General features: G+C 41.5%; 1 protein-coding gene across 1 annotated transcript in view; it reads right to left on the bottom strand.

Moving 5' to 3' along the window:
• Positions 1–257: 257 nt before the first annotated feature.
• Positions 258–16,589, bottom strand: part of LOC117375930 (guanine nucleotide-binding protein G(q) subunit alpha) — a 249,744-nt gene continuing 233,412 nt past the window's right edge. Inside the window, exons 3-8 of the mRNA XM_033972317.2 lie at positions 15,410–15,594; positions 8,570–8,724; positions 6,861–6,989; positions 6,187–6,316; positions 5,017–5,170; positions 258–2,652 (exon numbers count right to left, since the gene is read on the bottom strand). Of these exons, the coding sequence (XP_033828208.1) occupies positions 2,462–2,652; positions 5,017–5,170; positions 6,187–6,316; positions 6,861–6,989; positions 8,570–8,724; positions 15,410–15,594 (944 nt within the window). The 3' untranslated portion in view covers positions 258–2,461. The remainder of the gene's footprint in view (positions 2,653–5,016; positions 5,171–6,186; positions 6,317–6,860; positions 6,990–8,569; positions 8,725–15,409; positions 15,595–16,589) is intronic.

Here is a 16,589-nt window from a genome sequence, read left to right as displayed (position 1 = left end):
TAAAGTCAATATTTCATCTTCAAGTGAAATAAAATACTCTTATTTTTGAATAGATTGAATCACAGAAGAAAGGGCAAACAGACCAGAGGTGATGACGCGAGGCTAAAGCTACACATTTGGTTTTTTCCTTTGGACATTTGTGGTTGACATGAGACTTGTCCCTTCTGGGCTGCCGTACACTGCAAAATAAAGAATGTCTAGCCTCGGTTAAAATGACTCTGAATGTTTTGAGTCGTTTCCACGTGGAATTTTTCTACTTGTTTAAGTTTTTTTCAACATACGTGACGTCACATTGTAGAAATAGTGGGACGAAGGACAGAGGCCGAAGTGAAGGAAAATTCAATCTGACCATTTTTTTATCGAATTTGGTCAAAATTTACCTTTAAATAATAAAAGTGTTTGAGTAATTTAAAGAAACACGTCAGAAACAACGAAATAAGTCAAATATTCAAGGTCCAGAAATAAAATAAACTGAGAAAAATACTGAAACTAAGACTCCATCACAGAACTAAACCAGGACTAGACCAGGACTAAACCAGGACTAGACCAGGACTAAACCTAGACTAGACCAGAACTAAACCTGGACTAGACCAGGACTAGACCAGAACTAAACCTGGACTAGACCAGGACCTTCCCTTGGTCTTCATCAGGACTAAAATGGACCAAACCAGGACAAATGTGTGATGTGGATTTCAAGTCATTTTAACCGATCTAGAACAGTGTTTTTTCTCGTCTCAGTGGCTCATCTGTTCTTAACTTGTCGCAGCTGCACTTTTGGGTTTTCTTCTGGCACAGATGTTTCAAACTGGTCTAAAATGGCAGAGTGTGGGGCAGGTACAAAATGTGCAGTGCTCCAGCAAAGCATTAATAAAGCGTGTAATAAAAAACAATATGTTTACAAGTACAACACTACAATAGCCCTGTCCATTGGATTCACTTTGTAATGACTTTCATATAAAAATCCATTTAACAAAACAGGACACTATACTGGCATACTTCAGTGTGGTTAACATTATAATTCTAGTTGCCATTTTGCACTTTTGAATTCTGATTCCTTTGCTGTGAAATAAAAATTTGAAAAAAAAAAAAAAAATGTACACAAAATTTACATTCTCCTCTTAAAAAAGGGAAATAAAACAATAACATTTCCGTCTTTCAAAAATGAATTCTCCGTTAGACATACAGTACAGTTACACAGATACATATTTTTCAATACCGCACATTCAAATCTGCCAAAAAAGTTGTGATTACAAAGCCAACAAGATGCTGCCGTATATATAGAGATGTATGTACAATGGTTAGAGCGTTCAGAATTGCACTATGCCTCAGTTAAACGGAACTTACAGGATTTTATGGTAAAAAAATCGATTTTACGCCAATGTGACAAAATGTAATAACTGTCTTACTTTGGTACAAACTCAAACAACCCATTTTGTTTCATAATTGTGACGTCATTTCTACTCAAAGAGGACGATATGTAACTTTTGTAGTGAAGGGGGCGCCACCTGCTCCGCCCAGAATGTTTCACAGTACGACACCGAATTTATCTCCACGGAGACAAGTAGGTGACGCCACCAGGCCGAGTTACACGTCAGATCTGTGGAGAGCATGATTTTCAATGGATTTTTTTAACACCAAAAACAAAGCAATAACATCTGCAGCTCCACCAGAAAAGTTACATAGTGCATCTTTAGCGTTAGTGTTTTCAGAAAAAGGACGGGAGGGGTTGATTCGACGGTCGAGTCGTTGGATAAAATACCTTTTTGCAAATACTTAAAAATTGTACATCGCTTGGATAGAGCCTTCAAGTGGAACGTAAAAATCACTGTTAGCGGTTGGCTAGCCCTGCATGTTTCTCGTAAATACTTTGTCATAAACAGCGCAAAAGTGGAGTCTGACATTTTGGTTTTGGCAATAAATATACATACTACCAGAATAAAAAGCAATATGTGGCACAGTTAAACAATTGTACAGCACTGTTCATAAATAAACACTGCCTTTCAGTTAGCAGTTAGCACTAGCGCTCCTGTGAAAGCTAGTTTTAGTGTTGGACTCTTATTCCTAAGATAGTTTCACCTCAGCTGTGCTTCGAGGCGCCGCAAAACAGATGTACCAAAGTTCAGAAATGAATCAATGACTGAATCAAGAAGAAATCATTAAGAAATAATTTAAAAATCACAGTTTATGCCGAGTAATTAGCGACTTCTGTCCATCAGGGGGAGTTGGTACACAGGAAGGACTTATAAAAAAGAGGAGGAGGAGCCAGATGTTCCACTCACGAGTCCCTCCATGAGAAAGTAATCCCAAACGTAACTTCAAAACCCCAAAAGGAGAGGGTCAGAGCTGTGTATTTAAACCACAAAATCTCCCCAAAGCTTTTCACGAGCTCCTCAGAGCAACAAACGGCAAATGAACGAACACTGGTGGACCACTGGAGCGGGACTTGGTTTGGAGCCTGAGTCTAGACCAGGTTGTACTCCTTCAGGTTGAGCTGCAGGATGGTGTCTTTGACCGCGGCGAACACAAAGCGGATGTTTTCAGTGTCGGTGGCGCAGGTGAAGTGGGAGTAGATGATTTTGTCACTGTCTGGGTTTAGGTCCACAAACATCTTCAGGATAAACTCCCGCGCAGCCTGGGCGTCTCGCTGAGGGCCTGCAGGGGAACAACACCGAAGTGCACACGTCAGGGTTTCATGGCTTTGGAAATGGCATTTATGCTTCATTTTATAGAGTTTTACATCAGTTAAATGGAAAAAAGTGGAAACTACAGGAAATTACAAGTAGCACCAAAAATGTGTCCCTTAAATGAATCTAAGACATTAATACACAAAATCCCATCCAAAATGTAGGCCTCATATCCGGGACCGGGTCACTGGGACAGCAGTCTAAGCAGGGACTTCCAGACTTCCCTCACCCTAGACACGTCCTCCAGCTCCTCCAGTGGGACCCCAATGCGTTCCCAGGCCAGCCGAGAGACATAGTCCCTCCAGCATGTCCTGGATCTTCCCCGGGGCCTCCTGCCGAAACCCTCCCCAGGGAGGCATCCAGGAGAGACTGACCGATAAATTGAGAGCTTTGCCTTTCGACTCAGCTCCTTCTTTACCACAACAGACCGTTACAGCTACCACATCACTGCAGACGCTGCACCGATCGAATTGTCAATCTCTCGCTCCATCCTTTGGTCACTCGTGAACAACACCCTGAGATACTTGAACTCCTTCACTTGAGGCAAGATGTCAATTATTAAAAATATATATACAGTGAGGCAAATAAGTATTTGAACACCCTGTGATTTTGCAAGTTCTCCAAATTATAAATCATGGAGGGGTCTGAAATTTTCATCTTATGTGCATGTCCACTGTGAGACACATGATCTAAAAAAAAATCTGAAAATCACATTGTATGATTTTTAAAAAATAATTTATTTGTATGTTACTGCTGCAAATAAGTATTTGAACACCTGAGAAAATCAATGTTAATATTTGGTACAGTCGCCTTTGTTTGTAATTACAGAGGTCAAACGTTTCCTGTAGCTTTTCACCAGGTTTGCACACACTGCAGGGGGATTTTGGCCCACTCCTCCACACAGATCTTCTCTAGATCAGTCAGGTTTCTGGGCTGTCGCTGAGAAACACGGAGTTTGAGCTACCTCCAAAGATTTTCTATTGGGTTTAGGTCTGGAGGCTGGCTAGGCCACTCCAGAACCTTGATATGCTTCTTAAGGAGCCACTCCTTGGTTATCCTGGCTGTGCTTCGGGTCATTGTCATGTTGGAGGACCCAGCCACAACCCGTCTTCAATGCTCTAACTGAGGGAAGGAGGTTGTTCCCCAAAATCTCTCAATACATGGCCCCTGGTCATCCTCTCCTTAGTACAGTGCAGTCGTCCTGTCCCATGTGCAGAAAAACACCCCCAAAGCATGATGTTTCCACCCCCATGATTCACAGTAGGGATGGTGTTCTTTGGATGGTACTCATCATTCTTCTTCCTCCAAACACGGCAAGTGGAATTAAGACCAAAAAGTTCTATTTTGGTCTCATCTGACTTTCACATGACTTTCTCCCATGACTCCTCTGGATCATCCAAATGGTCATTGTCAAACTTAAGACGGGCCTGGACATGTGCTGGTTTAAGCAGGGGAACCTTCCGTGCCATGCATGATTTTAAAATATGACGTCTTAGTGTATTCCTAACAGTAACCTTGGAAACGGCGGTCCCAGCTCTTTTCAGGTCATTGACCAGCTCCTCCCGTGCAGTTCTGGGTTGATCCTCACCTTTCTTAGGATCATTGAGACCCCACGAGGTGAGATCTTGCATGGAGCCCCAGTCCGAGGGAGATTGACAGTCATGTTTAGCTTCTTCCATTTTCTAATAATTGCTCCAACAGTGGATCTTTTTCACCAAGCTGCTTGGCCATTGCCCTGTAGCCCTTTCCAGCCTTGTAGAGGTCTACAGTTTTGTCTCTTGTGCATTTTGACAGTTCTTTGGTCTTGGCCATGTTAGTAGTTGGAGTCTTACTGATTGTCTGAGGTGGACAGGCGTCTTTATGCAGCTAACGACCTCAAACAGGAGCTTCTAATTTAGGATAATAAGTGCATAGGTGCATTTTTAAAGGTCTTTGAGGGTCAGAATTCTAGCTGATAGACATGTGTTCAAATACTTATTTGCAGCAGTAACATACAAATAAATAATTTTTAAAAATCATACAATGCAATTTCCAGATTTTTTTTTTAGATTGTATTTCACAGTGCACATGCACCAAAGATGAAAATTTCAGACCCCTCCATGATTTCTAAGTGGGAGAACTTGCAGAATCACTGGGTGTTCAAATACTTGCCTCACTGTATATATGTACTGAGATAATGTCACTATAGTAGAACTTAACAGCCACATCACCCATTGCAGTTTTTCACATTTCACTGAACAACTCAAACAAACTCTCCTCGCTTTTCAACACAGAGCATAGACCCAGTTTATGAGTCGTTTCTGTGAGGCTACGGAGCGCGCTCAGTCCGTACCGTCGTACTCGGGGAAGTAGTCCACCAGGTGTGAGTACATGATCTTCTCCTCCAGCAGGTCCTTCTTGTTCAGGAACAGGATCACGGAGGAGTTCTGGAACCAGGGGTATGTGATAATGGTCCTGAATAGAGCTTTACTCTCCTCCATGCGGTTCTGAAACACACAGACACACACACAGAACAAGCGACAGGTGAGTCCTCATTCTAAACCAGTGCTAAGAACAGTGTGGGCAAAGAGGAACATTCAGGAACAAACACAAATGTGGGTTTGTGGGTAACACTTTATAATAATAAGACCTTAATTAGCCATAATAAAGCATGAAGAAGGATTTAAATCAGACTGAACTACAGACAGAAATGTTTTAAAAAGGAGGTATTACACTTTTATGGAGTGCATGTTTCATTAGATTCAGTTTTTCTTAAGACCCCTCCTCTTGCTCCCTGCACTAAGTCACCACCCCTTCAGAGTGCTGTCCCCTTAATTAAGTAGCTGAATAATTCTAAACTTGATGCTTTATTCAGGCTGTAAACTGTGTAGTTCTTAGGAGCAGTCTGTGATTGTGAAACGCTGGACCCACTGAAGACATCATTTTATTATTATTTTATTATTGCTCTTAGTGATTTGCTAATTGTAAATATTAAATCGTTATTTCAGTTTGATTTATTATCCCTGCAGCTCTCATGTTTTTCAAATATATGTCTCCTTTGCCACAAGAGGTCAGCAAAGAGGCGCGTATATTCTGAACAATAAGTAAAAGTAAAAAGGACAAACTGAGCTCTGCATTAGGAAAGTGTTACGTTCAAATGGAAAAAAAACAGGCGAAAGTAAAGGTTTTTTTTTGGCCATTTAAAAGATCCACGATGTAACTTTTCTGGTAGAGGATCAGCCTTTGCTTACAATGTTTCACAGTACAGCATTTAACTTATCGGTCTCCATGGAGAACCCACCAGATCTGTGGAGAGGCGATCCCGCGCAGTCACAGTGCATGTTTTTCAAGGGGTTTTTTTGGGCAACACAAACACTTGTAATTTAATAAATGTAAAATACATTCCGTGGCAAAGCAATAACATCTCCATGGAGACAAGTGGACAACGGACCCCCACCAAAAAAAGTGACGTACTGCGTCTTTATGTCAGATGTACTTATTTGCTTGAGGGTGAGCAGATTACCTCGTTGTCGGACTCCACCAGCACTTGGTCGTACTCGCTCAGAGCCACTAAAAACATGATGGAGGTGACGTTCTCAAAGCAGTGGATCCACTTCCTCCTCTCTGACCTCTGACCCCCCACGTCCACCATCCTGTCAGGGCAAAACCAGGGCAAAGTGAGAATAAAATGAGGAAACACAAACGTATAAAAACCAAGGAAGTAGTTATTCAAATGTATCTTACTCATTCCTCTCACAAACCCTGCGGCTCATTGTTAATTTCCACATACATTACATCGCAGGCATTTTTTTAGACAAGTTAAACTGGGATGGACCGCCCAAAACACTGCTGCTTTTGACTCCTACTGCTGCTATTGACTCTTATTTCTGGGTGGACGAGAAATTGATTTTACTGTTAGCAGCAGACAGCGTGTATATGTCTCATTTTATCACCAAGTTTTACAATATAAAACCCAAAACTACAAAAAAAAAACAAAAAAAAAAACAGTGGGGTACACCAGCTTTAAGATAAGGGTTGAGCACTTCCTGGTACAGCTGCTCCCTTAGGTTTAAGTTCAAGTGTTATCAGAATGTGACCTTAAAAAAGGCACACACAGGCGTCTTTAGGAAAAATGTAATAAAGAGCTGATAGATTCTGCAGCTTTACAAACCGAGCTGTGTGCGATATCTGTTATACCTGAATATGACGCTCTGCAGGTCGAAGGGGTACTCGATGATGCCCGTGGTGGGCACTCGGACCCTGAGGACGTCCTGCTGCGTGGGCAGGTAGGCCGGCTCCGCGATCCGGTCCAGAGCGTTCAGGTAACTGTGGGACAACAACCAGAGTCAGGGTTATTAGAGAAAGGCAAGTTTATTTGTATCACATAACTGGTCCACAAAGCAATTCAAAGTGTTTTACAGAATAAGAAAGACATTAAAATCACAATACAATAAATCAAAACATAAGTAATCATCAGAAAAAGAACATTAGAAGAGAAGAGGCAGAAAAAAACCCTTTCAGTCGTATGCACAGATAGAACAGTTTTGAGTCTGGATTTAAACATTGTCAAAGTAAAGGTCTGTCTCACATCTTCTGAAATAATGTTCCAGGTTTTAGTTGCATAAAACTCAAACACTGATTCAACATGTTTAGTCCCGGTTTAGTCCCGGTTTAGACCTGCTTTAGCCCTGGTTTAGTCCTGGTTTAGTCCTGGTTTAGTCCTGGTTTAGTCCTGGTTTAGTCCTGGTTTAGTCCTGGTTTAGTCCTGGTTTAGTCCTGGTTTAGTCCTGGTTTAGTCCTGGTTTAGTCCTGGTTTAGCCCTGGTTTAGTCCTGGTTTAGTCCTGGTTTAGTCCTGGTTTAGCCCTGGTTTAGTCCTGGTTTAGTCCTGGTTTAGTCCTGGTTTAGTCCTGGTTTAGCCCTGGTTTAGTCCTGGTTTAGTCCTGGTTTAGTCCTGGTTTAGTCCTGGTTTAGTCCTCCTCATGTGAGATGGTTCATGTGGCTCATGTGGGAGATGTTCTTTGGTGCTGGTCCATGGAGAGACTTGTTCACACAGAGCTGATTTAAAGTCTATTCTCTGAGCCACAGGAGCCAGAGACCTGAGCCACAGGACACATGTGTGAAGTACTTCCTGGTTCTAGACCTGAGCACAGGACGCATGTGTGAAGTACTTCCTGGTTCTAGACCTGAGCACAGGACGCATGTGTGAAGTACTTCCTGGTTCTAGTCAGGACCTGAGCAGCAGTGTTCTGGATGTACTGCTGTTACAGGAGTCCAACTCACTGATCAGCATTATCAGTAAGCAGAATTCACAAATAGCAGCAACATTAAACAAATAATAATAATATTGAATATGAGCAATGCTAAATTCAAAATAAAAAAGAGGCAAGCAATAAAATAAAGTCAATTTAAATTTTTTTAAATAGACTTTGACTGAACATTATGGGCAGAACAACAGTGAGACGAGCGTTCGGGCAACTGGAGCAACAAAACAAGAGCAGAAAAACACATCCGCTCTAAGGGCTCGATGGTTAGAGGCTAATGTTCTTCCACCGACTCACAAGCCAGTGGTTCAGTTCCAGCTTGGACACATGCATGCTGCCGTGGCCTTGGTCAAGACACTTCTGCCGCCTCGCCTTTGTGTGACTGTGGTTCGTGAGTAGTTTGTGTCTTTCTAGTCCTGGTTTAGTCCTGTTACAGTCCAGGATGGGTTCCGTTTTAGTCCCAGTTTTGATGTGGTTTATGTGCAAGGCTGAACGCACAGGACACGCCTTTAGTCAACCAAGAACGTCTTTTGCAGAGTATAGCCCTGGTCTGATAAAAAAACACACTGACTAAGCTAAATGCTAAGCTAAATGACTTGATTATGTGTAAATATTTGTCTAACTTGAGTGTAATGTGGCCTCACTATTTAGTAGAGTCTGAGAGCTGGTACTCCCTCCTGCGGTCGTAGCACTCTTGGATCCCCGGGTCGTTCCATAGACTCTTGATGGCGTCGACGTATGGATTCTCAAACATAGACACTTTCTCCACGTCCACGTCCCGCACGATGTTTGCATTGGCCTGAAACAACAACAGTACAGCGTTTAGATCATTATATAACAGGACTTGAGAGATTATGGGAAATAATCCAATCCATTCAGTCCCTCAGGATATCGCGGTTCACCTTTGGCGGTCTCTCTGTTTCGTGGATTCGCGGATGTGTTCAGACAAATTTACATAAACGTTGGATCGCAGTGTGACTCTGAAGTGCTGTACGTTTGCGATTTGTTTTCTCCCCGACAAAACCCACAATGTCGATGAAACGTTCTGCACCGACAAAGACGCCTACGAAGGTTTGAACTTTGAGACAGTTTAAACGAGAGAGAAATGTGAGAAAATGTTAACGCCTGTGTGAGAAAAGTGTATAAAGTGTGTGGTGAGGGGTTTTACAGACAAAAAAATAGAACTGTAAAAAATAAAGCTGATACTTCACGGATTTCGCCTATTGTGGGTTATTTTTAGAACGTAACCCCCGCGAGGGACCAGTGTACTACAATAGTAAAAGAAAAAACATCCAGAACGAGGGAAGCAGCTTGGATGAGCAGAGAAATGTCTTCAGTCTAAAACTTGTGTCCAGTTGAAAGAATTTATTAAATTTTTTTTTTTTTTTAACTATGGATCAAATCTGGACGACTGAGGTCTTAGCTGTAAAACGTTTGGAAGAAATATTCAAATTTATGACCCACAAATGTTGAAACTTGTTTGTTTAGCGTTGGCTCCTGTGTCTTTTAGCTTGGAGCCGTTTCAACTGACATCTGGGGTTGAACAATTGGCACCACTTTGTGAAGTTACTGTGAAAAAAATCATTTGATGTTTGTTTGAACTGACAGACAAGACGATGAACTTTGTGCCAGTTTTTGTTTCATGTAGATAGGCCCAGTAATTACAGAGATATTAACCATAAACCAGGTCGACACATCTGTATCTGACAGTTACACAGAGAACTCCACCTGAGGATTCACCTGTCTCCACATCAGGTTAAACTTTGGGGATTCTAGAGGATTGGGATGTCACATGAACACATCCTCTTTAAAAAGCCAATTAAACCATCACTAACAGAACATAAACACATGCAGTTGTACATTTGTGTATTCTCCCTGAGGCTCGTGTGAGTTTAAATCCGCTGAGGACCCACAGGAAACTTTGTCCCAGATTCACACAGAACATGAAACCAGCAGAGAGCCTGTCCTGAAACGATCCACATTCATTCATTCATTTAAAGTTACACGACTCCTGTTCCCTGGGATCCAGAACGCACACTTCTCCAATACTTCATGAAGATGTGAGTCTGGACACAGATAGGGCTGAATATCATTAAGAAGCTGCCGATACGATACCTCGATACGTAGGCCACGATGCGATACGTATCCCCATACAGTGCACTGTCAATTCGATATAATACAATACGATATATTTCTAACTGATTTGATACGATTTTAGCGAAAAAGAAAGGCTTTTGGGACACATTTATTTAGCTTCCATTTAGTGAAGATGAATGAACAAAACACCATTATGTTTTGTGCATTTTACCAACTAGAAAAACACATCAGATCACATTGGTCAGTATTATTCATCCACAGTTTATACGAGCTCCATATTTACATGTAACAGGGACATGTGCAGTTTAACGGCTCTGAACGATCACAACATATCGACTAAATCACAACTGTGATACTAAAGGTCTTTGTTCAGCCAAAGTTAATATGAAATAAATCTATTCTAATCATCAAAACAGTGAATCATATGTCAATTGTCAAATGCATAAATGAGTTTCTTTCCTCTAAACAGCCACACAAATGTAGCACTGTGACAGAATCCATCCATTTTCTTCCTCTTACCCGGGACCAGGTCATGGGGGCAGCAGGGACTCCCTCCTCCACCCCAGACATGTCCTCCAGCTCCTCCGGTAGGACCCCAAGACGTTCCCAGGCCAGAGAGACATAGTCCCTCCAGCGTGTCCTGGGTCTTCCCCGGGGCCTCCTCCCAGTGGGACATGCCTGGAAGACCTCCCTAGAGAGGAGGCATCCTGAGCAGATGCCCGAGCCACCTCAGCCCCTCCTCTTCATGTGGAGGAGCAGCTGCTCTACTCCCCCATGTGACCAAGCTCCTCACCCGATCTCTAAGGGAGCGCCCGGCCACCCTGCAGAGGAAACTAATTTTGGCCGCTTGTATCCGTGATCTTGTCCTTTCGGTCATTACCCAGAGCTCATGACCATAGGTGAGGGCAGGAACGTAGATTGACCGGTAAATCGAGAGCTTTGCCTTTCGACTCAACTCCTTCTTCACCACAACAAACCGATACAGTGACCGCATCACTGACAGTTGGATCGGTGCAGCGTCTGCAATCTCACGCTCCATCCTTCCCTCACTCGTGAAAAAGAATAATATGGTAAAATATATATACAAAATACTCTGGGCGATATATCCATACAGCAGCCCATGATATCAATACTATATCATTAAATGAAACAATACAATATATCGATATTTCTGCACACTCCTAGTCACAGGTGAGTTCAGATGGGTGTGACTGACAGGTGGATTAGCCAATCACAGGGGAATGAAAAAAAAAACGCTCACTAATTTCTGCAGAATCAATGAGCGCAAAGCTAAAATGTTAATCTGAGGAGAGGGAAAGGTGATTCTGTTCAAAATAAATGGCGACCAATGAGCTCCTTCGTTTTACATGAGTCACTGAAATGAACAAATCTGATTGGATGAAGATGTTTGACTCTGGCTTGAGATGCCACAGACTAATATCCCTCTGTATTAAAAAACAAAACACAGAGATAGCAGGAGTGATCGCCTGGTAACACATGCAGCAAACTCATAAGAGCCAAATCAAAAAGCCCCGTTTTAAAGCTGCACTATGTAACTTTTCCTGTGGAGGGTCTGTCACCGGCTTGTCTCATGAAAACAGTATAAATTTATTTTCATCTGCTCTATTACAGGCATTCTTACTGCTAAAATACTTTGGTAGAGTCCCCTGCCCGTCTCCGTGGAGATTGCACTGTTTTAGACCATACTGTGGAACATTTCAGGCAAAACAACAACATCTCAGTGGAGAAGAGAAGTTTCAGACCCTCCACTAAAAACAAACATCTGAACAGTTCCAGTGTAATTCTGTGGCTTTTAACCCCGTGTGAGTCGTGTGCTTTAATCAATAACTAATAGCACTGATTTGATTTATTTACTGATGTTTTTATGGCCTGTTCTTATTTGATTTGACTGGTTTTATTGTTTTAGAACAAGTAACGTTGAACTGAGCATTTATTATAGGCTTTACTACAGCGCAGCACTTTGGAAACTGTTTATGGACCGTGCTTCACAAATAAACAGGACTGGGCTGGACAAGTGCGACTCACAGCTGATTTAACCCTTTCATTTTCCGTTTGGGGCATAAGAAAACAAACAGAGCGGCGTCCCGGGTCCCTGCATACACTAAACGTCTCTCCATTGTGGCCCAAACAAAGGCTGGAGAGTGTTCAACCGGTTTCATTTCACTTCCTCCTGATGGCGCACAGTCAAAAGGTGCAAAACTTCCTCTAACAACAATACAATGGCACGGCGATAATTACAAACGTGAAGGTTATCTTAGGCTCACATGAAACGGATCTATAATTATTTCAGTAAAAAGATGCTGTGGCCACGTTCTAGGAGTTGTTGATGTTGTAATTTCAGATGTCAGAAGCCTGTATAAACCCATGGGACATTCACTGCTTTTGAAAGAAATATTCAAATTTTTGTTTGGGATCGGCTCCACAAACTTGTCATATTCATCTTATGGCTTAACGTTCTTTCAACTGACAATCAACACGTCTTTGGGCTTGAATAATGGATCCACTTTATGAAGCTGTAGTGAAAACAATCATTTGACTGTTGTTTATTTAAACTGACAGAGAAAATGTTGAACTTTGCGCCAGTTTTTGTTTCACGTGGAAAGGTCCAGTGATTACAGAGATGTGAACCATAAACCAGGTCGACACATCTGACAGTTCAACAGCAAACTCCATCATAGAGTTCTGACCTTTCGCCAGCTCAGGTTAAACTATGGGGATTTTAGAATATTGTGCTTTCTAAAAATTTAAAAGGAAATTAAAATGTTATATTTGGTCTGGATTTTTTTCATTTTTATTTTCAAGCACTGTATTTTCTGGACTATAAGTGTCACTTTTTTCATAGTTTGTCCGGGGGTGCGACTTATACTCAGATACAACTTATACATTTTCATAATTTCACATATAATTTTGTATATTCGTTATTGTAAAACTGACAACCGCATGAGGGCGCTCTAGACTTGTACCAGTCTGACAGTCATCTACTTGCGGAGCGGTGCTTCATCTTCCTCTGGAGTGGGTGGAGTTGTTCAGAAGCGACACCGAGGATGAGCAATTCAACGTATTTATTGATTTGGAGTGAGGTCCAGAGTAAACTTGCTGCTTGTTTTTTCTGCTTTATTTATCTGATTAACTGTTTCTTACATTAACAAACCAGACGCGTGTTCAGTTCTGTAATGGTTATGTTGAGTTACAGTTCACTTGTTTGACGCTGGTGTGTTTGTAATACCTGTAAGAAAATGTACTTGACTCGTTTCTTTTATACATTTCATATTTAATTTCCCATATTTATTTCCTCTTCATTTATAAAACCATAAAGGTGATAATTTTTCATTTGGAACAATATTGTAAAAGTTTAGTTCATCATAAGTTTAGTTTAAGGTCACAAAAACTACTTACTTACTACTTACGCTAATGTGACATCTGACCTGACAGAGCACTATTTAAAAAACAACTGAAAAGTAAAATATAAAGTTTTGTGTTCAGTGGTTTGTTTACTTGTAGGCCAAAGTGGTCTGTATATTTTCAATATGTTCATGTGCAATTTTGTTTGTATGTGATATGATCCAGAGCTTATGTTATATTTAATGTGTTTGTTCTACGGTGTGAACTGTGATGAAGAAGTAAGACCACAGTAAACATCAGTGAAAACAACTCTCATGTATCTCGTGTTTGTGGACAAGCCACATATGTTATGTTAGCGTAGCGTATCTGATTAACTGTTAATATCTTACATAAACATACCAGACACATGTTCAGTTTGTTGTCTATGTGTTACGTTAGCGTGCTGTACTGATATTCAGTCTATTTTTCTGTATTTTATTGTTATTATTTTGTCAAATAAATTTCCACAAAAACCTATAGTCCAGACTGACTTATGTTTTTTTCTTCATTATTATGCTTTTTTTTTGGTGCGACTTATACTCCAGCATGATGTATAGTCTGGAAAATACAGTACCTGAAAAAAAGAGACAAGACATGGACAAGGGCTCCATCTGTCCTGCAAACTGTGAGTGCACTTTTATATTGGCCATTACGGTAGCAGCCAGGTTACAGTTTAAACTTACGGTAAGGAGCTGCTGATGAGCAAACTGTGCCAGTCATACACAGCAACCATTTTACAATTAGTCAATCGATATAACTTATCCTCAAGGGGCACTTTAGGAATTTGAAACGTTTGAATGTACATAAATATAAAACAAATCCCAGTGTAGCAAAAGTGGCCGTCAACGATTTGTTTCGATGCAATTCAGCAAAATGTGTTTTATCCCAGTTCAGATGTACTGTATCAGCAGCTCTTGAGGTAGAAATGAGACTGCAGTGTGCCATCTGCGCGCAATTATGATCCGAGAATCAGGATGTGCTCTGTTAGCATGATAGTTGCTGTTAGCTTTGACAAATTTTCCTTTTGGCTTTTACTGTGGATCAGACCTGGACGACTGAGGGATTACGCAGGCGTTAGCTTTACTGTGACGCAGACTTCGCTCTGGTCTCTGAAAGTTGTTAAAAGTGCTTATAAACTCATTGCGGTGAATCATTAGGATGTTCTAAATGCATAATGTCAGTGAGGAATATCTTTGAACCAACAAACAGTTTAAAATGAACTAGTTCTGTGGTTGATGTTGTTAATAATGTAAAAATCAGGTACAGTGCCTTTCATGAGGACTGGTCAGGTAGTGTCAGGGCAGTTTGAAGAGAGTTACAGCCCTCAGGACAAAAGATCCCCATGTTCGAAGGATCATGCCACTGAATCTCTCTTGTATCTTAAATTGATACAAGACTCTGCACATGAGAAAAAATATCTTGTGAGTTTTTCCACATGTTTACATTTGGATTGGACAAAAAAAAGTTATGTGCTGGTGAGTTACATATTTTTGAGAAGTTTTAGCTCCAAAAAGCGATGTTACAATGACAGCAGAAATATTAAATAGAATAAACCCCGATATTACAAAGCCGAAATTGTGACCTAAACCAAACAATGAATGCATTATAAAAAATCATGTCAAAATCTCATCTTTATCTCATTTCTGTTGAGCTAATCTCGCGTCTCGTCTTGTGGAAAATGTGTCCCCATTGGCAGTTTTCAGATTGTCAATTGTGATGTCATACTCCCAGACGGCGGCAGAAGACAGTTTTCTCATTGATTACACTGTAGTTTGCCATAAAACATCCAAAAGGTAAATTTGCAAATGTTTGAACGTGGCTAAGACTAAACACAAGACTTCACTGTATTGCAACACAGATTTGCAGTTTAAGAAAATACATTTTGGCCGCCCCCATCTGTATTTACTATTATCAGCCTGCAGAATGTTGTGACGTCACATGAAACCCTGCAGTTAGTTACCGTGCCGATGTCTACGTGTAGTTACCTTGTTGTGCTCGTATTTGTACGGGATCTTCAGCGTCTCCATGGCGCGGATCATGGCCTGCATCGCGGTGAAGATGTTCTGATAGACCAGTTTGGTGAAGCCGCGTTTGTCCTCGTCCGAGTATCCCGCTCCATGAATGATCCGCATCTGTTTGATGAAGGTGCTCTTCCCGCTCTCCCCGGTGCCTGAACAAAGAGGAAACACAACAGCTATGAATGAATGAACTAGATCTGACATGTAACGTGGTCCAGTGCATAGACCGTGTAAAGTAGTGAGTGCGACGTCACCACAGCGTTCAGCTCCAAATGAAGCTCATCGAGGCCAGCAGTTATAGCGGCTAATTTGGAGAGTGTCATAGCAACCAAACAGCCAATCTGGAGCGAGGCTGTTGAAGGTAACACCCCTTAGCAACGCTGTCAATCAAACCTGTTGCTAAAACTAGTGGGAGCGACCTCGAGGAAAGAAGGCGCCTGATTTGTCTGTTATTAATGTTCATATCTTGATTTTACACAAGAGTGAAATAAAAAACACCAGGAACATGTAGAGCGGGTTAATATGAACATTTTAAAGGCCAGTTTTTCAACAGAAAGTGAACTGGAGCCAGAATTGATGGAGCCGAAGCGTGTCCATGATCATTTACTATCGGGAACGCGGCGGCTAGCAGGTTAGCGATGTCCATTTACATAAACAGTCTATGGTCCAGTGGCTTGACCTGCTCGTCTCCAGGCAGATCATTTTAATGCCATACTGTGGAACATTCTAGGCCAGATGTGGGCAATCGTTTTTTTCCCCGCCAAGGGTCATATTTGAATCCAGGCATGTGGCAGAGGGTCGGACCAACGCCATTATCGGTGTAACTGGTCCAGGGGGCAGATGAACAACAGTCTCTTGGTCACAAGTTTGGACACATTTATTTATGTTTCTTTTTTATTTCTATGATTATTTACACCATAGATTCTTACTGAAAGCATCAAAATTATGAATGACACAACATTTTTATGCTAAATCACCGTTTTGGAGCTTTGTACCTTGTTATAATGTTGGACCATCATCAAAAACATGTCTGAACTCATTTGCTCTATTCGAACCATCCTTTCAGTTAGCAGTACGAGACCACACCTTTTGTCTAAGGCGCCGCCCACGAGCCCACATAGCTCCTCCCTGCTCAGCCCTCCCCTCA

The sequence above is a fragment of the Periophthalmus magnuspinnatus genome, chromosome 9, assembly GCF_009829125.3.
Source record: "Periophthalmus magnuspinnatus isolate fPerMag1 chromosome 9, fPerMag1.2.pri, whole genome shotgun sequence".
Taxonomy (NCBI): Eukaryota; Metazoa; Chordata; class Actinopteri; order Gobiiformes; family Gobiidae; genus Periophthalmus; species Periophthalmus magnuspinnatus.
This window is presented reverse-complemented; position numbering and strand designations above follow the sequence as displayed.